Consider the following 21,418-nt stretch of genomic DNA (forward strand, 5'->3'; position numbering starts at 1 on the left):
GCCTCCCACTTATGTATCTAGTAATTGGAACTCTAGGCTGCTACCCTCAGAGCTGGAAGGGTTTTTAGCCTCACATTTCTCAGAAATGACATAAAGTATACTTCACCACAGTGCTCTTTGTGCATTGAGCAAATGGATAGGCAAAGTGTCAAGCAGTCCTTCACTTCAGTTTTAGTAGATCTGGAGGGTCCACAAAAATCACCCTCCTCACACCAAACACCATTTCTATTTCCTCTAGGACGCCTCCAGAGGGCTGTCACTGGTTTACAATCTGTCGGTCTAGTCTAATGAGAAACGGAACATTAGATGTTGTAGTTACACAACTGTGTCTAGATAGTGATATAACAAAAACCAGAGTCAGGCTCCTTGGCTCCCTACTGTCTGCTGTCTCACTCTAGCAGCACTGAAGGAGAGCAGCTCTAACCCCTGCCTCTGTCTGCTGTGACTTCTGAGGCAGCAGGTCCCAGACGAGGTCAAGCACTTAAGGGAGTTCTCTCCTGTGACTTGGGCAAAGGAATTAGTAAGTCCAATCTGTGCAGAAGGTTGATCTCCCTTTGGAGAGGTTGGAAAAGTGAAATGCAGTCTCTTCCTGCTTGTGATAACCTAGTGGAAGAGATAAAAACATACCAGAAGGAAGCTGGGAGCCATGCTGAGAATCATCAGCCAGGGGGCCATTTGAAGTTCTATGCATTTGATCAAGTACTGAAATCTTTCTGAAATTTGTTCACCCCATCCTTCCTGCCACATGATCTGAAAGATTTCAGGCAGTCACCAAAAGGCTTAGAAGCTTCTGGAAAGGTGAACCTATTCTTTAATATGAGAAGGAACAAGGCAATAAGTAAATTAATAACTTTAAAATATAAGGAAGATTTTTCAGTTTTGCATCACTTGAAGGTAGAATGAAGATACTTAAACACTTTTTTCGTGGTGGTCCATGCCTTTGACCCCAGAACTTAGGACGTAAAGGCAGGTAGATGTCTGTGATTTTGAGATCAGCCTGATTTATGGAGTAAGTTCCAGGACAGCCAGGCCTGTTACACAGAAAAACCCCTATCTTGAAAAACCAAACAGAAAAGAGAACTAAACCAAAAGAATAACCTGAAAGTTTTAAGTCAAGACGATTTTATTGATATGGTGAAATAAGTAAGAGCCTAAGGCGTGGGCGGGGTAAGGATACCCTCCAAATTGGCGACAAGGGTGTTCAGTATGGACTAAGACCTGTGTCCAGTTTACTAAGTGTCATTTCTGTTCATCTTCACAAACCCCAATGAGGTATTTTACAGTACTCCATTGTACAAATGTGGACTTTGAGGAAGCACATTCTGTGAGCATAAGGTAGTCGGTGCCACATATATGCACATCACAGTGAGGACATCGGCCTGTGAGCATTCAAAATCATGAAAGGCTAGAAGTTTATGAGTCAAGAGGGTAGATTTGGAGGACAGCAGGAAGCCACAGAAGGATTTTAAGCAAGGAAGCAGTCAGAATACATAAGAAAACCCTATGCATTAGCTATAAACTAAAGAAGTCTATGCATTAGGATAAATTTACAATAAAGTAGAGGCATTCATTGTATCACTAACCTTAGCAGAGCCCCAGTGTCTGGCGCCATGCTGATGAACTGTGCTGTTTGAATTTAGGAAGATACCTGTGAACCAAAGCTGGGTTCTAGATGGATTTCCAATGACAGTAAATCAAGCCAAGCTCCTGGAGGAAGCTCTTACAGGATACAAAAGAAAATCCATGCAGTTAAAGAAGAAAAAAGCACAAATGCCCACATTGGCCTTGAGCCCCACAACTTCCAAAGAGGTCCCTCTTCTCCCATCCGCGTTCGATTTTGCCATATTGCTTGATATTTCAGATAACTCATCACTGGCTCGCATTAACGATATCATGGGTAAGTAGAATGCGTTGATTTTTAACCATTACACTCTTTTCCATAATCAAATGTGATTTTAAAATTTGTGGGGTTTTATTTTTAACTCCATGTTTTTCTTTCTGTTCTTGTTTTTTGAAGAGCAAGAGAACATGAAGCTGGGTGTGTAAGGAGATAGAATCTGGGAGGACTGGGAGGAGGGATGATCAAATATATCATATTGAAAATGTTCTTTGACTGTGTGAATAGCTTCATTTAACCTATTTTTTCAAAGCGTTACCCAGCTGAGTTCATTCTCAAAAGCATGGGCATTTGACTGCTTAAGCTCACACTATTCCTGTGAGAATATATCGAATTGCTAATGAGTCTGACCTCTCATCTCATTTTTTACTTAAATAAAATGGCAGAGGCTGGAAGTGGCTAAGAATATTGCCAATCTATCTCCATCTGACAGAAAACACAGATCCTATGCATCCCGATCAATATGATTAAAAAGCAGATGTAGTAAGTTGCTATAAAGTACACACAGAGACCTCTGAGTATAAGCTTATGACCATACAAACCTAATAAGGCTTGCCCATTTCCATGGGAGCTCTATGGGTAGCATATTATTCTGTGTTTCAGAAAGACATAAGAATCAGTAGCCAAGATCTTTTCAAGAAATCCAATTTGAGTTCTTATAATTTTTCATCAAAAAATTGATGATGAACAACACTTATACATTTGTTAAGCCTGATGTCAACTAACTAGTTGAATTCTCTAGATCCTTGATTTAAAGTCAGGGTTAAAAGTATTTTTCATTACTCCAGAAAGAATTTCTACTTTGTCAAATTATATGCACATAGATATATTCTTCTTATTTCTCCACTGTCCTAAGTGCCCTTAAATATGACTTTTATTTATACCAGGTATGAACAGTACATTTCTGAGCTAGAAGTTAATTTTAAAAAATGCTAGTATAATACTTTCTAAACCATGAAATATATTATGAAATTGTTAATCTTACAGTAAAACTCGACCATACAAAGAATGGTCAAAACTTTTTTCATATTCTACCATTTAAAGTGCATTTTTCATATCTCTGTTTTGGTCTTTAGAATATAAATTTGAGTAACATTAGATTATATTACCAATTTATTCCTTTATTAAAAGCTAAGCCCTGCCTATTTTAGATAAATGGAAGACTATTTTTTCTATATCTTCATATAATATGCATAAGTGCCAGATACTATTCTGAAAACTGATATTAAAAAAAAATGGATTCTTGCTTTCAGAGACTTTAGGACAAATATTTAGGACTAAGGCGCTGTCCACTTTTCCTCCCAGAATAGTAGTAGCCTTAGCCAGGATGTAGGAACACAGGATGTAGTTCCTGTTTCTAAAAACATTAGTGGAAAATGTAGACGAGGAATCAAAGAATGATGTTATAGAGTTGTGCTGCCCAACCTGGTAGACTCTAGCATCGTGGAATTAATTGAAATAGATAAAGATTTTGGTTCTTCAAGGACATTGGTACTGGTTCATATACAGATGTGGCTAAGTGGCTGTCACTTTGACAGAATTGGCAGTAGAATTCTGAGAGAGTACTATAGTGCTATAGTGACAAGTCAATGTAGAGACATTCACACAGCTTGAAAGTGAGCTGAAACCGTTCACCTAGAAAACAGGAGAGAACACAGTATGGTGGAAAGTCAGTCTGTAGAAATGAAACAGGCCTTGAAAGAATTTATGTACCAGTTGGGATGGAACATATAATGAGGAGAATGGGATGACTTTATGCTTCTGACTTGTCTAATTCTTTGAATGGTGATACCTTTGACTCAAATTATATGAAAATAAATAAGTAGTGTTTTCTTTCAGATGTTGCTTTTAGAATGCCCCTTAGACAATTAGGTGAAGTAAACTTAGACATTCCAAAAGCTATTACATATATGGGACTTAGGTTTGAGAACTGAGTACTAACGGTAAGGATTTTACACTAGAAATTCACTTGAAAAGACTATATGAAAATACAAATATCCATGTTCACTCCCCAGAACATCATAAAGTAAAAGAGAAAGGAGAAATGTTCTGAAGCAGTTAAGGAAGAGAAGAAACTTCACAGACTGGTTGCTGCATTTCATAAGCAAAGAACAGATATTTAGGACTAAAGTACAGTCCAATCTCCCTCCAAAAAAAATAGTAAGAGTCTAACCAGTATGTTAGAGCACAGTCACTAGGAATGTGTTCAACATACTGTCTTATGACCGTGATCCATAGAGAAGCCTGATGAACCACATCACGGGTAGGCATACAACATCTAAAGGCATGTTGGCAGCAAGGGCTGAACATCAATCCATCCAGTGCTCAAAGATAATAGGGAGGAGGTCAAGGAGACTTAGGGAGATGGAATAGTCATTGCAGGAGACCAGCATCATTGTGGAAGGGTCAGTGCCATCTTAGCTGTTCAGAGGGCGTGGCTTAGCTTGTGGGAGAGCAGTGGCTTGCAGAAGGTGAGAAGCACTGTAAGGTTTCCAGTTCAGGCTATGGCTCGCCCTCTAACGTTAATAGCAACTGCAACTGGACATTAGAGACTTCTAAGGCTGATATTTGTTGATCTGGATCCTGCATATTTTCGGTTTATTAACTCATTAAGTTATATACTTGTGTATAGTTTCCCTTTTGGAGATCTAATTAAATAAAGAGCATAGCATTTAAAGGGAGCTCAAAGACTAAAATAAAGTAACATTGATGAAACCAAACCCCCATTCTCAGGCATTAATATATTGGGTAATCTGGTTGCTTCTAGAATTCCAATCCTACTTCATTTGATAGGTTGTGAATATAAAAGCAGCCTAGTAAGTAATGGGCACCCTGTAAGCTGAATTCTTCCTATACATGGTGCAGAAAAATACACTGAGAGAAGGATGGAAACATGGCCATTGGCTTTGACATTTTTGTTGACTTTATTGCATGGGAGAGGAAAAAGACAGATTGCTGAGGGATGAGGCCTGAAAGAGAGGCTAGGAAGCAGGGAGGTGGGGAATGAAGATTATGTCCTACAACCATTTTTCTGAAAGGGGGGAAAGCATAGGTTCAGAATACTTTAAATTTCCTTTTAGGACCTCTTCTCTTTTTCCTTTCTCCTCCTTCTATTTTATAGAAAAGGACATGGTATTAATCTGATTTTTTTTCCTGGTAATCAGTTTTGAAGACAAGGTTGTGTTTTTGTGGTGGGGTGGTTGTTTGTTTTTTAATTTAAGGATACCTACTTTAACACTGGGGAAAGAAATGATAAGATGACTACATTCTTATCTTGCTATAATATAAACTCACATGGGAAGAGAATCTCAATGAAGGACTGTCTTAAGATTGGCCTCTGGATATGTCTGTGGGGTATTACCTTAATTTCATTAAATGATGTTAAAAACAAAAAGAAGAGCCAGCCCATTGTGAGGAACACATTTCCCTAAGTATCATCCTTGGGTTATTTAAGAACAGCGAAAACCCAGCATTACACATGTGTGCACTCATTTGTCTGGGCTCTCAATTACAGCACGACGGGCTGCATTGAGTTTCTGCCCTGACCCACCCACAGTAATGGACTATATAACCAGGAATTATGAACAAAGACCTTTTTCCTCTAAGTTGCTTTTTGTCAGAGTATTTTGTCAAACCTCAGAAGTGAAATCAGGACAAATGAAAAACAGCCTTGGCTAATACAGTAAGTCAGGGAAAGTTGTCATTCAGAAAAAGAAGCCGAAGTGTCCACATTTTATTCAACCATCTATTCTGTAGCAAGGGATGATTTCTGCACCCTGCCAGCATTCAAGGTACCTTTATTGACTTGAATGCTATTAATGTACGTCTCAGTGTTTCTGTTCTCTGAACAATTCTCATTCCTTTTGATCTAATCCAAGGCATTCTTTCTTGACTTTGGATGTTGTAAACATGATAACCAAAAACAAAACGAAACAATCAAAAACCACCATGGTTTTCTATTTCAAATCCATTTCATCTTGTTTTATCATTAGTGTAGACGGAGAGTAGCCAATTACTACACTTCTGAGGCCCTTCATTTTCTTGACTGCTGTTAAATCACACCCTAATGCTGTTTTGCTTTAATTCTAATCCCTTTTAGTCTAGCTCAAGGCTTTCTTCTTTCTTTGTGATTTTCTGTTTATTCCCAGTTTATGAGTACTTTGTGTTTTGGATGAAACTCAGTGAGAGCTGTTGAAAATTGTTTTTCTATTAATTATTTTTCATTTCTCACAGTCAATTTCTTTGTGTTTATTCTAAAGGGAGTTCATAATTCCAGAAAGCGGCATAAATATTTCACAATATTATGGTATGGTATTAGTAAATAGTCTCTAGTCTCGTGTACGTTTGACTTCAGGGTCACCTTACTTTACTCTCAATTATTCCCAGTGCTGATTTTCTTTTTCCAAGCTTGTTATTCATGACAATATATTCTTTTTTATTTTTTTCTTCCGTTTTTATTAAATTGGGTATTTATTTACATTTCAAATGTTATTCCTGTCCATCAGCCCTCTAACCCCTCCAACTTCCCTTCTATATGGATGTTCCCCTCCCATCCGCTCCCCATTGCCGCTCCCCCACATTCCCCTACATTGGGGGTCCAACCTTGGCAGGACAAAGGGCTTCCCCTTCCACTGATGCCCCAACAAGGTAATTCTCTGCTACATATGCAGTCAGAGCCCAGGGTAGTCCATGTGTAGTCTTTGGGTAACGGTTTAGTCCCTGGAAGCTCTGGTTGGTTGGCATTGTTGTTCTTCTGTGGTCACAAACCAATTCAGCTCCTCCAGACCTTTCCTAATTCCTCCAGTGGGCTTCTATTCTCAGTTCAGTGGCTTGCTGCTGGCATTCGCCTCTGTATTTGACATGTTCTAGCTATGTTTCTCAGGAGAGATCTATATCCGGTTCCTGTCGGCCTGCACTTCTTTGCTTCATCCATCTTATCTAGTTTGGTGGCTGTATATGTATGGGCCACATGTGGGGCAGGCTCTGAATGGGGGTTCTTTCAGTCTCTGCTCCAAACTTTGCCTCCGTATACCCTCCTGTGGATATTTTTGTTCCCCTTTTAAAGAAGGAGTGAAGCATCTGCATTTTGGTCATCCTCCTTGAGTTTCATGTGGTCTGTGCATCTTGGTAATTTGAGCGTTTGGACTAATATTAACTTATCAATGAGTGCAAACCATGTTGCTTTCTGTGATTGGGTTACCTCACTCAGGGTGATATTTTCTCATTCCATCCATTTGCCTATGAATTTCATAAAGTCATTGTTTTTGATAGCTGAGTAATACTCCATTGTGTAGATGTACCACATCCTCTGTTGAAGGGCATCTGGGTTCTTTCCAGCTTCTGGCTATTATAAATAAGGCTGCTATGGACATAGTGGAGCATGTGTCTTTGTTTTATGTTGGAGCATCTTTTGGGAGAGGTATAAATGGGTCCTCAGATAGTACAATGTGCAATTTTCTGAGGAAACTCCAGATTGATTTCCAGAGAGGTTGTACCAGTTTGCAGTCCCACCAACAATGGAGGAGTGTTCCTTGTTCTCCACATTCTGGCCACCATCTGCTCTTGTCTGAGTTTTTGATCTTAGCCATTCTGACTGGTGTGAGGTGGAATTTCAGGGTTGTTTTGATTTGCATTTCCCTGATGACTAAGTATGTTGAACATTTCTTTAGGGGTTTCTCAGTCATTCGGCATTCCTAGGCTGAGAATGTTTTGTTTAGCTCTGTATCCCATTTTTAATAATGTTATTTGGCTCTCTGGAGTTTAACTTCATGAGTTCTTTGTATATTTTGGATGTTAGCCGTCTATCAAATGTAGGATTGATAAAGATCTGTTCCCAATCTGTTGGTTGCTGTTTTGTCCTAATGATAGTGTCCTTTGCCATACAGAAGCTTGCAGCTTCATGAGATCCCATTTTTCAATTCATGATCTTAGATTCATAAGCCATTGTTGTTCTGTTCAGGAAATATTCTCCAATGCCCATGTGATCCAGACTCTTCCCCACTTTTTCTTCTATTAGTTTGAGTGTATCTGGTTTGATGTGGAGGTCCTTGGTCCCCTTGGAGTTAAGCTTTGTACAGGGTGATAAGCATGGATCAATCTGCATTCTTCGACCCCCTGACCTCCAGTTGACCAGCACCATTTGTTGAAAATGCTATTTTTTTCCATTGGATAGTTTTAGTTCCTTTGTCAAAAATCAAGTGACCATAGGTGTGTGGGTTCATTTCTGGGTCTTCAATTCTATTCCACTGGTCTATTTGCCTGTCTCTGTACCAAAACCATGTAGTTTTTATCACTATTGCTCTGTAATACTGTATGAGTTCAGGGATGGTGATTCCCCCAGAAGTCCCTTTATTGTTGAGGAAAGTTTTAGATATCCTGGGTTTTTTGTTATTCCAAATGAATTTGCAAACTGTTCTGTCTAACTCTATGTGGAATTGGATTGGAATTTTGATGGGGATTGCATTGAATCTCTAGATTACTTTTGGTAAAATGGCCATTTTTGCTATATTAATCCTGCAAATCCATGAGCATCAGAGATCTTTCCATCTTCTGAGGTCTTCGTCAATTTCTTTCTTCAGAGGCTTAAAGTTCTTACCATACAGATCTTTCACTTGCTTGGTTAAAGTCCCACCAAGGTATTTTATATTCTTTGGGACTATTATGAAGGGTGTCATTTCCCTAATTTCTTTCTCGGTCTGTTTATCTTTTGTGTAGAGGAAGGCTAGTGATTTGTTTGAGTTAATTTTATACCCAGCCACTTTGCTGAAGTTGTTTATCAGGCTTAGTAGTTCTCTGGTGGAACATTTGGGGTCACTTAAGTATACTATCATATCATCTGCAAATAGTGATATTTTGACTTCTCCATTTCCAATTTGTATCCACTTGGCCTCCTTTTGTTGTCTGATTGCTTTGGCTAGGACTTTGAGAACTCTATAGAATTAGTAGGGAGAGAGTGGGCAGCCTTGTCTAGACCCTGATTTTAGTGGGATTGCTTCAAGGTTCTCTCCATTTAGTTTAATGTTAGCTACTGGTTTGCTGTCTATGGCTTTTACTATGTTTAGGTATGGGCCTTGAATTCCTGTTCTTTCCAAGACTTTTAACATAAAAGGGTGTTTAATTTTGTCAAATGCTTCTTCAGCATCTAATGAAATGATCATGTGGTTTTTATCTTTGAGTTTGTTTATATAGTGGATTATGTTGATGGTTTTCCATATATTGACCTATCTCTCTATACCTGGGTTGAAGCCTGCTTGACCATGATGGATGATTGTTTTGATGTGTTCTTGGATTCAGTTTGCAAGAATTTTATTGAGTATTTTTGCGTTGATATTTATAAAGGAACTTGGTCTGAAGTTCTCTTTCTTTGTTGGGTCTTTGTGTGGTTTAGGTATAAGAGTAATTGTGGCTTCACAGAAGGAATTCGGTAGCGCTCCATCTGTTTCAATTTTGTGGAATAGTTTGGATAGTATTGGTATGAGGTCTTCTATGAAGGTCTGATAGAATTCTGCACTGAACCTGGGCTCTTTTTGGTTGGGAGATTTTAATAACTGCTTCTATTTCTTTAGGAGTTATGGGGTTGTTTAAATGGTTTATCTGTTCCTGATTTAACTTTGGTACCTGGAATTTTTCTAGAAAATTGTCCATTTCCTCCAGATTTTCCAATTTTGTTGAATATAGGCTTTTGTAGTAGGATCTAATGGCTTTTTGAATTTCCTCAGATTCTGTTCTTATGTCTCCCTTTTCATTTCTGATTTTGTTGATTTGGATACATCTTTGTGTCTTCTGGTTAATCTGGCTGAGGGTTTATCTATCGTGTTGATTTTCTCAAAGAACCAGCTTTTGGTTCTGTTGATTCTTTGTATAGTACTTTTTGTTTCTACTTGGTTGATTTCAGCTCTGAGTTTGATGATTTCCTGCCTTCTACTCTTCCTGGGTGTATTTGCTTCTTTTTGTTCTAGAGCTTTTAGGTGTGCTGTCAAGCTGCTGACATATGCTCTCTCCTGTTTCTTTCTGCAGGCACTCAGCGCTATGAGTTTTCCTCTTAGCACAGCTTTCATTGTGTCCCATAAGTTTGAGTATGTTGTACCTTCATTTTCATTAAATACTAAGAAGTCTTTTAATTTATTTCTTTATTTCTTCCTTGACCAAGTTATCACTGATTAGAGCATTGTTCAAATTCCATGTATATGTGGGCATTCTTTCCCTGTTGTTGTTGAAGACCAGCCTTAGTCCGTGGTGGTCTGATTAGAATGCATGGGATTATTTCTATTTTTCTGTATCTGTTGAGGCCTGTTTCGTGACCGATTGTATGTTCAGTTTTGGAGAAGGTACCATGAGGTGGTGAGAAGAAGGTATATCCTTTTGTTTTAGGATGGAATGTTCTATGAATGTCTGTTAATTCCATTTGGTTCATAGCTTCTGAAAGTCTCTCTGTGTCTCTTTTAATTTCTGTTTGATTTCTCTTGAATTATGCATATGAAGTATCCTTCCTTATCTTTTTTGATGACTTTTGGTTGAAAGTCGATTTTATTTGACATTAGAATGGCTACTGCAGCTTGCTTCTTCCGACCATTTGATTGGAAAGTGGTTTTCCAGTCTTTTACTCTGAAGTAGTGTCTGTCTTTGTCTCTGAGGTGTGTTTCCTGGAGGCAGCAAAATGCTGGGTCCTCTTTACATATACAGTCTGTTAATCTGTGTCTTTTTATTGGGGACTTGATTCCATTGATGTTGAGAGATATTATCCTTAGGTTTTGGTCTTCTCCTTGTGTCCTGGATTTCCGATATGTTTTGGGCTAGTAGCTTTTTCTGTTTTACATTATCTTTGATAGTTATGTCGATGTTTTCTATGGAATCTTCTGCTCTTGAGATTCTCTCTTCTATCTCTTGTATTCTGTTGGTGATGCTCGCATCTATTATTCCTAATATCTTCCCTAGGTTTTCTATCTTCAGGGTTGTCTCCCTTTGTGCTTTCTTTATTGTTTCTATTTCTATTTTTAACTCCTGGATGGTTTTGTTCATTTCCTTCTTCTATTTGGTTGTCTTTTCCAGTAGTTTTTAAGGGATTTTTGTGTTTCCTCTTTAAGGGCTTCTAGTTGTTTACTTGTGTTGTCCTGTATTTCCTTAAGGGAGTTATTTATGACCTTCTTAAAGTCCTCCATCATCATGATAAAATGTAATTTTAAATCTAGATCTTGCTTTTCTGGTGTGTTTGGATATCCTGTATTTGCTTTTGTGGGAGAACTGGGCTCTGATGGTGCCAAATATTCCTGGTTTCTGTTGCTTGGGTTCCTGTGCTTACCTCTGGCCATCAGGTTGTCTCTGGTGTTAGTCATTCTTGCTGTTTCTAATGGTGGCTTGACCTTCCTGTGGGCCTGTGTGCCAGCACTCCTGTATACCTGTTTTCCTGTTTTCTTTCAGCCAGTTATGGGAACAGAGTACAGTTGCTCCTGGTGGCTGGCTTTCAGCTCTCCATGAGAGCAGCAACCAGAGGAAGTGTTCGGCTCCTACTGCTCCTAGGTCCCTGTGCACAGGGGACACAGGTTGTGCTAGGCATTTTTCTCTTGAGTCTGGAATGTTAGCAGAGAATAGTCTCCTCTGGGTTCTCGGGGGTGTCCGAACCTCTGAGGGTATAGCTCTCCCCTTCCACAGGATTTGGGTGCAGGAGCTATTTGACTGGTTCAGTTCAGATCCGGGCGCAGATCTGGACTGCAGGGCTCCTGCAGCTGACTTCTCCTATATTCCTGTGTCCAGAGGTACTATGCAGTTTCCTCTTAGGCCAGGGTTTTGGGCAAAGGATTGCCCGCACTTCTGGGTGATTGGCTCTCTTTCCCATGGGATTTGGGAGCAGGGAGCTGTGGGCTGGGATTAGAGAAGTTTGGGCCACAGTCAGAAACCAGAAGTGCCTGGGCCCAGAGGACTTCTGCCTTTGTGTGTCCTGAGTCCACCAGGCAGGTCACTTGGAGCAGAAATGTTGACCTTACCTCTGCTCTCAGGTGTGTAGTCACTCTTGGCTGCTGGCTTTCAACTCTCCGTGAAGGCAGCAACCAGAAGGAAAGGAATCTGTATCTTTTCATCAGTCTATTCAGGGAGGACTCTGACAAAGGGTTTACTAGCAGTGTGTACATAGTCCATCCTGAAATTAAAAAACTAATCAATCCTAAAACAAATTTTATGAAGTATTGGTGTAATGGGCTGACTTCTGAAAAAACATTCCACTGGATCTAGGGAGCCAAAATATTCTATAATGAAGCACAAAAAGAAGAATTCATACACTATTTCACACTGAAATTTAGTGACAGCTAAGAGGACCAAGATAGTAAAATATAGGCAGAGTCCCAAGACACAAGGGAATGTTTGATTCTTTGTTGTTTGAGTCAAGAATCAGAATATGGTGTCATCTTGGTGACCAGACTTCAACAGAGAAGGGAATATGGCATGCTTTGTCTGTTTTTTTCTTTTCTTTTCTTTCCTTTTCTTTCTTTCTTTCTTTTTGCTTAAGTGTTTTTTAATTCACTTATTATTCAGTATATATCTCTCTCTCTTCCTCTCATTCTCACTCTTACTCTCCCTCTTTCTGTGTGTATGTGTGTATGCGTATGTCTGTGTGTGTACTTTTGTGTGGTAAATGCTCCATGTATGTGCACATGCTCAGAGTGATCAGACAAAAGCATTGGAGCCTCTGGAAACAGAGCTACAAGCCCTTGAAAGCTCCCACGTGGCTGTTGTGAACTGGACCCAGGTTGTTTATAAGAACAGAAAGTGCTCTCCCACCCCGGAAGTGCTCTCCTGCCCCAGAAGTGCTCACCCACCCAGCATTAGTTAAAAGAAACTCTTGTTATCATCCCTTCCCTGAACCTAACTGACAGTATCTTAGAATTGTCTCACCAACCATCTATCCTGAGGTATTTCATATTGACAATCAAGCTTCTTTTCAGTGTGTCTTACCTAGTCTCTTGCCCATTTCAAAGAGAAATATGAATTCTTATTCTAAAACTACCCAACTTTTGGGGGTTGTTTGGGTGTCTCTTTAATAATGGTAAGTTAATTTGTTTTTAAATTATCTGAGAATTTATCCTTTGATAATTTCGTGTGTGTGTGTGTGTGTGTGTGTGTGTGTGTGTGTGTGTGTCTGTGTGTGTGTCTGTTAGCATGCATCAATAAAATATAATTGTATTCACCCAACTCTCTCCAGGTTCCACCCAAACAGATTTGGCTCCCAACTTCTTGTCTGTTTCTTTTGTTTCATTAAGTCAGAAATCTGGGTAGTGCTGGTCACATATGCATGACTATGAGAGTATCCAGTGGTCTGTAGACCACTAAGCAGTGGCTACAGCCTCAAAGAAGAGTGATTCTCATTCTGTTAGAAGCTATCAGCTCCCAATAGCCAGCACTGGGGGCTGGCCAGCTTCTTCTCCTTCCACACTAGAATTTTTGTTGGCTTGATCTTGAGAAGCTCTTTTATAGGTAACTACAGCTGCTGTAAGCTCAAGAGTGCAGTACTCATATTATATTCTAAAGACAAGATTTCACAACATTCATCCCCATCCCCCATCACTTTCATACTTTCTACTAACTCTTTGTTCCTGTAGCCTTGGTTTATATGTAGGGGTAAATAGTAATGTCTCACTCAGGACAAATAACTTACAGTTGCAGTTGCTTGTTCTTGTAATTTGCAACAAATCTTTGTATTGACTGGTGATCATTACAAAAGGAACTTCTGTGACCATGTGTGAGGGCATCCTAGAGCAATGGTTATAAACATAAATATTTAGAAAGCAGTTTAACAACATGACCATTTAGTTAAAGAACAGTAGTAAGTATCACCATAGTGCCTGTGAACTCCCTAGAGATGGGTGGTGGTGGTGGTGGTGGTGGTGCTGGTGGTGGTGGTGGTGGTGGAGTGTGTGTGTGTGTGTGTGTGTGTGTGTGTGTGTGTATGTATGTACTTTTGTTCATGCATCCTTTTCAATTTGTTTTGGTAGGTTTTGTCTTACTGCATGTTTGTTTGTGTTGACCTATGTCTGAGTTTATTTATTTATTTATTTATTTATTTATTTATTTTTAGAAAAAAGCAAGAAGTTGGGTATGTAGAGAGGTACTAAAGGAGTTGGGGAACAAAAAGAGCAGTATATATACCAAAGATATTTATGGACCAAAATATGGCTATTTCTACCTGAAATCTTGCATAAGTATGTTTTGGCAGTAAATAGAAGTTTTTATTGGTTTGGTTGTTTGTCTAATTAAGTAATTTTTGTACCATAGCTAAAGATATCTCACATGAAATTTCTTATGAAAATGTTAGCGGTCCTACAAGTACTTCAAGTGAAGAAAAGAGTGAGGACCGGAACTTAAGAGACCACATACAGCACAGGTCGGTTTTCAACTTTGTGCCCTTGTTATTGCTTGCCCTTCAAAGAGGTAACAATTGGTGACTTTGGAATGATAAGATCTGCAAAAAGAAAAGAGATTCATTCCCTACCACAATATCTTTTACAGGTAAATCAAAAATATGTTTTCACGGTGAGTGAAATATTATGTGAAAACTTTTATATTTAGAGCCACAGTTGTCAGACTCTGGGAAAATAAGTTACTTCCTTAGAATTCAGCAAACACTTAGAAAATACCAATTAAGATCATAGAATTTCAGAGAGCTGAAAGTCGGACTGAAAAGGTTGGTAGTAGCTCTTCTCGTTTACTGAACTGAAGTTACCTGGCTTTCTCTGAATTGTGTGTAACTTTCCTTTGGAAAAGAAAATTTAGGCAAAATTAGGCAATTTCATGAAGACCCGAGAGATCTGAAAATAAGAAATGAGGAGGAAGTGTAGGAGGAAAGAAGCAATGATTCAAGAATAACTTTTCATAAAGCTAACTAGCCCATGCCATCTCTCCTTACACAAAGTCCTCTTCACTTTGTATCTCTAAGAAAAAAAGAAGTATGACCTGAGTGTTGGGGTGATGGCACCATTAGGAGAGCCATCAGACTGAGTCTACCAGTGGATGATATTATTTTTGGTCCTCAAACAGAGATTTGAGCATAATCAATACACTTGCCAAATGCTTAGCACTTTCAAACCTTTTCACTCATACTTCTAAAATTCTAAAACTTAGCCCTTGATGCCATCAGACAAATTCTTTCAATTTAATATTGTTCCATCACATACAAATTTCATAAAAGTTACTTTTGGGGGCTGAATTCAATTGCTGGCCTACTTCTTCATCATGAATAATTAAATAAATCTACTAAATATTATATTTAATGTCTCTTTACCCAAACATTTAAATGAGTATCACATTCATATAATGTTTTTACTTTGCAGAATTGTTGCCTTCTTGGACAACTGGCCATTGTTGGAAGAGTGGTTTACAGAGCCAAGAAACATTTTGAAAAAAGTCAATGCTGAAATAGATGAAGCGCTCTTATGCCAAAAAATAAAAGAAATTTTTGCTACTGAAGAATTAAATAAAAAAATCAAAGGTATTTATATGTATATATGTTTGCAAACATATTACATCATTAAGAGTAACATGCATTGTATCTTGATACTATTCATCCTCTCCTCTCTCTTCTCACAGATCCACCCCACATTTCATACCAACCCAACTTTACGTCATCACATAGTTTTCTCTTTTTTCTCTCTCTTTCTTTCTTTCTTTCTTTCTTTCTTTCTTTCTTTCTTTCCTTTCCTTCCTTCCTTCCTTCCTTCTTTTCTCTCTCTCTCTCTCTCTCTCTCTCTCTCTCTCTCTCTCTCTCTCTCTCTCTTGATTTAAGGCAAGGTTTCTCTGTGTAGGCCTGCCTGTTTTGGAACTCACTCTATAAATCAGGCTGGCTTTGAACTCAGAGATCCACCTGCCTTTGCTTCCCAAGTTGAGATTTAAAAATCCAATTAATGACTGTCTATACATTCTTAGGTGTGTGGTCATCCATTCCAGTATGTAAGTAGCTTTACTATTTACTCCCAACATCCCATATCTCATATCACATTGCTTGAGCCTTTTATTTGTTTATTTATTTCCATTTTGTGAGATACCAGGTTGATGTCAAAGACACTATGTAGGACAGAGTGGCTTTCAACTTCCTGTGATCCTCCTGAATCAGCCTCCTAAGAACTGAGATTATGAGCATTCACTGTCATGTGTGACTTTTCTCTCTTCTTTATTACTAAATTTGATGTTCTAGATCATTTTCATTAGTCTTTTATTTTTCAATTCTTATATTTTCTTTGACATTTGAACCTAGTTCCCAGCCTTTTATCTAATAACATATACATACATGCATACATACATACATGCATACATACATATATACACATACATACATGCAACATACATGCATACACATACATCATCATCACGTGACATCATCACCCTCATCTCATACCATTATCATAACCATAACTGTAAGGCAAAAGAATAAAGAAGAACCCAAAATATGAATGAATGTTGGGAATAGTAAATATATTTGCTGTAATTTTACAGAAAATAGAGTACATGATGTAATTTTACTAAGAAGTATAATTTCATAATAATTTTGATATTTGTTAGATGAAATAGTGGGCACCTGGAGTCCCTAATAAGGGTTTGTTTTATCATCCTTTGAAAGTTGAAAAGAAACTAGAAGAAAAGGAAACTGAGAAAAAGCCAGAAGTTTCTCCGGCAGAGCCTCCTGCGCCGACCCCTCCCCTTGCTCCTGAACCAGAAAAAGAAAAGGAGGTTCATCAGGCGAAACCTTCTGGGAAAGGAAAGACACAATCAGGTGACTGACAGAGTGATTTGTAATTCTGTTTGTCGGTTTCTTGTTTTCATCTACAAAAGAATGATAAGTTATAACGACAGGCTACCAGTCTAGATTCACACTGTGGAGACTTCAATCATGTGAAACAAATATCTACATCCAGAAGTGGAAATGCTACTTTTACTTTTTTTTTTTTTTGATGGTATTGCAGATTCTGTCAGGGTCCCTCACAGGCAGAGTGTGATACCACTGAGCTACATTCCTTCTGAACTGAAGGAAAAACCCTCCAACTGAACAAAATGCTTGTTTAAAAGGCTCAGTGTCACGCCTATTCCACAGAAGATAGAGTCACCAGAGTTAGGCCAGCTGCTTAGAAGTTCCTATAGGAAGAGGGAGGTTGTAGAATGACAAGAAATATTTTAGGGCCTATGGAGGGAACAGCTCTTTAACAACATTAATTAGACACTCGAGTTTGCATATAGCCAGAAACATTCAGTTAGACGATCATAGAATAGATACAGATGAGGACAGCAATGTAGCTTAGTGGGTAAAGGTGCTTAGTCAAAACTTAAGATATATCCTCAAGGCTCATGCAGTGAAAAGAAAGACCCATGACTCAAAAGTTACTCTCTAATTCCACAGGCTTAACATGGCATGTATGTGCACATGCACACAGGCATGCGTACACACACACACCATCACCTCAGTAAACTTTAATGTTTACAGAAACACAGCCTTGTAGGAAATACATTTTGGATTCAATTTGTTCTAGATCCTTAGCCACTGGGGACTGTGAATTTAACATTAAGTGACAGAAAAAGATCCTGACAAAATGTACATGTGTAAGCATTGTGCTAGTGATACTTGTAAGGTGTATGACATGGCTTCTCACAGTGGTTATCTGCTTAGCTGTCTATCTCATTGCCTATCCTTTGTACATCATAACTGTCTCTAACCATACTTTTCCTGCATGGAGACTTGACATAAATCTGTAATTCTTTACAAAATTAAATGTAATCATAGTAAGCAAAAGGTTTGAGACAAAGTACTTTGTTTCACATAATTGAAGTAATTTTAGGTGACATTGATAATAATATATTAAAGACAAATATATTTTGTGCTTCAACAAAATTGGATTTAACTAAATGTAGGGTATGTAAATATTAAAAATGCTTTTAGCATAAGACAGCTCACTAGAACATATAATCTTGAATTAGAAAAAGTCAAATCTTTAAAATGTGATTTAGACTTGGAAGGCATTTTTCACATGCTGGAGAATTACCCACCATGGTCTTTTGAGATTGATTATAATCAGAATAACAGTGTAACTCTGACTTTCCCAACACTAACCTCTAGTCTTTCTCATTCTGACAGAAATTAAATATTTAAGTTCCTAGAGTATTTTCTATTTTAAAGCTGTAACCTTGAATAGTGTACACTAAAGAAATAATAAATCTGCTTTGGCTTCACCGACTGTCTGTACCTGTCTCTTTCTTTTCCAATAGTGGCAGAGATAGCCCCTGGTCTTACGAGTGTATACCATGGGTTTTTTCTACTTGCTTACTCACATCCAAGCACATAACAGTACTGGTGGGAAATCTCAGTGCTCACAGGCATCGAGAGGCAGGAGGGTAGATGAAAAAAAAGTTTGCCAAAGCAAGTTAGAGCTTTTTCTTTAATATTTCAAAGAGAAAGTCAACATAAAAAATTAATCATTCTTTAAAAGAAGAGCCAAAACACTAGCTTCAAAATTGATTGGATGAGATACATGCACTTAATCTTAGCAGATTTTGTCCAATTCTAGAGTACAGGTCTCCATTTTATGTGTCAACCCTTTTTAGGATTCAACTGAAAAATCTTAACATTTGTCCTCCATCGAAAGGTCTACTTGATTTTAAACTAAAATTCTCAGTATAAATTAATAATAATAATAATAATAATAATAATAATAATAATACCACCCTACTACTTAAGTGGTTCTTGGTTTGTTTGTTTGTTTATAGGGTAAGCATGGTACTGCAAACCTGTAAGCCCAGCATTTGCTAGACATAAAAGACAAATGAGGAGTTTAAGGTCAACCTTGTTTATATAGTGAGTTTAAGGTCACCTTGGGTTACAATTCACAATTTGCAATTCTTCCTCTGTCTCTGTCTCTGTCTCTGTCTCTGTCTGTCTGTCTCTCTCTCTCTGTCTCTCTCTGTCTCTCTCTGTCTCTGTCTCTCTCTCTCTCTCTCTCTCTCTCTCTCTCTCTCTCTCTCTCTCTCACACACACACACACACACACACACACACACACTTCGGATTTCAGAACATATTTTTTTGGAGCTAATCTTTAAAATGGGTCTGAGTACATGTTACTTCCAACAGACGTAGTTTTCTACAAAACGTTTAAATCCAGTGTCTTACTTAGTTTGTGTCTGACCTCCTGCTCTAATGGACAAAACTGTTTACATATCTTGCTACCTAGGATATCTTTATCATAAAGTTTTCTAACTATTAAACTTATTTCTGTAAAAGAATTAACGGATTCCAGGATACAGAACTTTATGAAATTAATTGTCACATATGTATGTTTAAAAGTCCTCTTAGGTAAAAATGCTTGTGAGGAAGATACTCTGTGACATTTATTTGTTTATTTCTAAGGAATCCTGGCAGTCAGACAAGAAATATTCAAGTGCAAGTAACATACATTTATGTAATTTTTAACTATTGCTCCTAATCATACACACACAGAGAGTGGAGAAGATTAGATCTCCACATAATACTAACTTAAACTGTCATACTTGTTCATATCCTAAGATCAAGACAAGTAAATAATCGAGCATCTAGGCAACTAATTCAGCATGTAGTAGTGAGGATGTTTTCCTTCAAGGACCTATTCCTTATTCTATTTAATACTATTTAAGAAGCATATTATTAACCTACAGATTATCCATTTTCTAGTTTCCCTCTTTCTGCAGTTTACTTTTAACTAGGTCCTAAGAAATGTAAGATAAATATGCCCAAATTATCTTTTGTATTGTAAACTAGAATCAGTGCTAATGGAAATACACGAGTCACTAGGCAACACAGTGCATGGCCAAAAAAAAAAAAAAAAACCTAAGAATTTATCATATCTATAATGTTATTTATATTTTTCTCAAGGGTCTTCCTTTTTATTTGTGATCCGATCGTATTATTATCATTATCATTATTATTATTTATTATAATGTGTATGCATGGTGTATAAGATGGGGAAATTGGAGTCAGTTCTATCCCCCCCAAATCTATGTAGAGTCTCAGTGTTGAACTTGGGCTATCAAACTTGCTTCGCCCAGGCCCAAGCACCTTTACATGCTTAGTGATCTTACTGAGTCATCTTTCTTCGGGAGGCCTATAAAAAGTCATTTTGTCACCGTAAATTTAAATAAACTGTGTGCTTCAAATGGACTAGTGATTTAACTTTAAAAACCCCACCATCCCATCAAAGATTATGAACAAATCCATTACTAAATATCACTCTAAAAGTAATATTAAATTTCATAGCCTGGAGCTATAGAATAGACCTGTGAGCACCATCATTCATTAAGAGTAAATGTAGAGACTGCCTTCAGATTGACTTCAACCCACAGGGGAAAAGGGGGATTCATTTGATGCAGTTCACAAATATATTTGATTGCTTAGAGATTGTATAGCTTGGGCCATTGAAATAAGTCATCAATGATATTTGTATGTTGAATTTTGTTTAGAAACCCAGCATGGTAAGCAAGAATCTCAACCTGAAGGAAAAGGAAAGAAAGGTGAGACTGTATTCAAAGGAAAGGTACCACAGATAAAGTTAGCTGTTGTTACATGTATTCCTGTGTTTTATAACCATCTCAGTGAAACAGAAAAGATAGCCATAAAGCCATAAAGATAGCAAGTAATATATACCATGACTATTGGGAAGGGGCGTTTGTAAATCATTAGTTCATTTTAAAGAAAAAGCATCAGACTCCAAGGCAATGGCAAAAAGTAAATAAATAAATAACTGATACTTGCAAGGGAAGTGATTGCCTAATAGACAGATAGGCAGAGCATATATATATATATATATATATATATATATATATATATATATTTCATCGTAGGTATTGTAGGTGTTATTTGGAGTTAAGCTTTGCTTACATAAAGCCTCTGATGTACCTTCTTTGGCCTCTTATTAAATTGTATTCACTCACAAGCACTTGGGCATAACATCCCCATCTTTCTTTAAAACACAACACAGAAGCGGAACCAAAACTTGACATTGTACCTGTAATGACCAGCTATTACATTTTCTGAAATGCAAGTATGTAATTTTCTCACTCAATAGCTCATATGTGTGATTCCAAGTGAGAAATTTCACTTGACATCAAGGGGCGTGCAAAGTTGCCGCTACTGCGTGACTGGTGATATAGAGTGTGGATTCCCTCTCATTATCTTACCTTGGCTGTCTACAGTTCAGACACAGCAGCAGCTGAGTCTCAGAACTTAGGCAAAGGCAGGGACAACCATGACTGCCTTCTTATTCTTCTGGGTTTGTCCTTGCGTTTTAAGTTGCATTACTGTCTGATTCGACTTTTACTTATATTTGTCTATTTTATCTATTTATTTATAATAAAGTAAATATTATTTTTGAAGTACCTAATGGAAAACATGCAGGCTCTCAAACATGTTAGTTAGATTGATGTTGTTGCTATAGCAAAAACAAAAACTGATTAAAGATTGAAATGCAGTGAATACATGTACTTGACTTGTTTCCAGATAGGTTCCGAGAGGTACGTCTTGTG

The 21,418-nt window shown here is 37.8% G+C and overlaps 1 protein-coding gene across 2 annotated transcripts in view; it reads left to right on the forward strand.

Moving 5' to 3' along the window:
- Spef2 (sperm flagellar 2) overlaps positions 1–21,418 on the forward strand; it is a 177,051-nt gene that overhangs the window by 77,507 nt on the left and 78,126 nt on the right. The window contains exons 16-20 of one of the 2 annotated variants that reach the window (XM_032898791.1): positions 1,641–1,897; positions 14,159–14,267; positions 15,214–15,371; positions 16,497–16,649; positions 20,357–20,407. In XM_032898791.1, the coding sequence (XP_032754682.1) occupies positions 1,641–1,897; positions 14,159–14,267; positions 15,214–15,371; positions 16,497–16,649; positions 20,357–20,407 (728 nt within the window). The remainder of the gene's footprint in view (positions 1–1,640; positions 1,898–14,158; positions 14,268–15,213; positions 15,372–16,496; positions 16,650–20,356; positions 20,408–21,418) is intronic. The other variant, XM_032898792.1, reaches the window with a different exon arrangement.

Source organism: Rattus rattus, chromosome 3 (genome assembly GCF_011064425.1).
Source record: "Rattus rattus isolate New Zealand chromosome 3, Rrattus_CSIRO_v1, whole genome shotgun sequence".
NCBI lineage: Eukaryota > Metazoa > Chordata > Mammalia > Rodentia > Muridae > Rattus > Rattus rattus.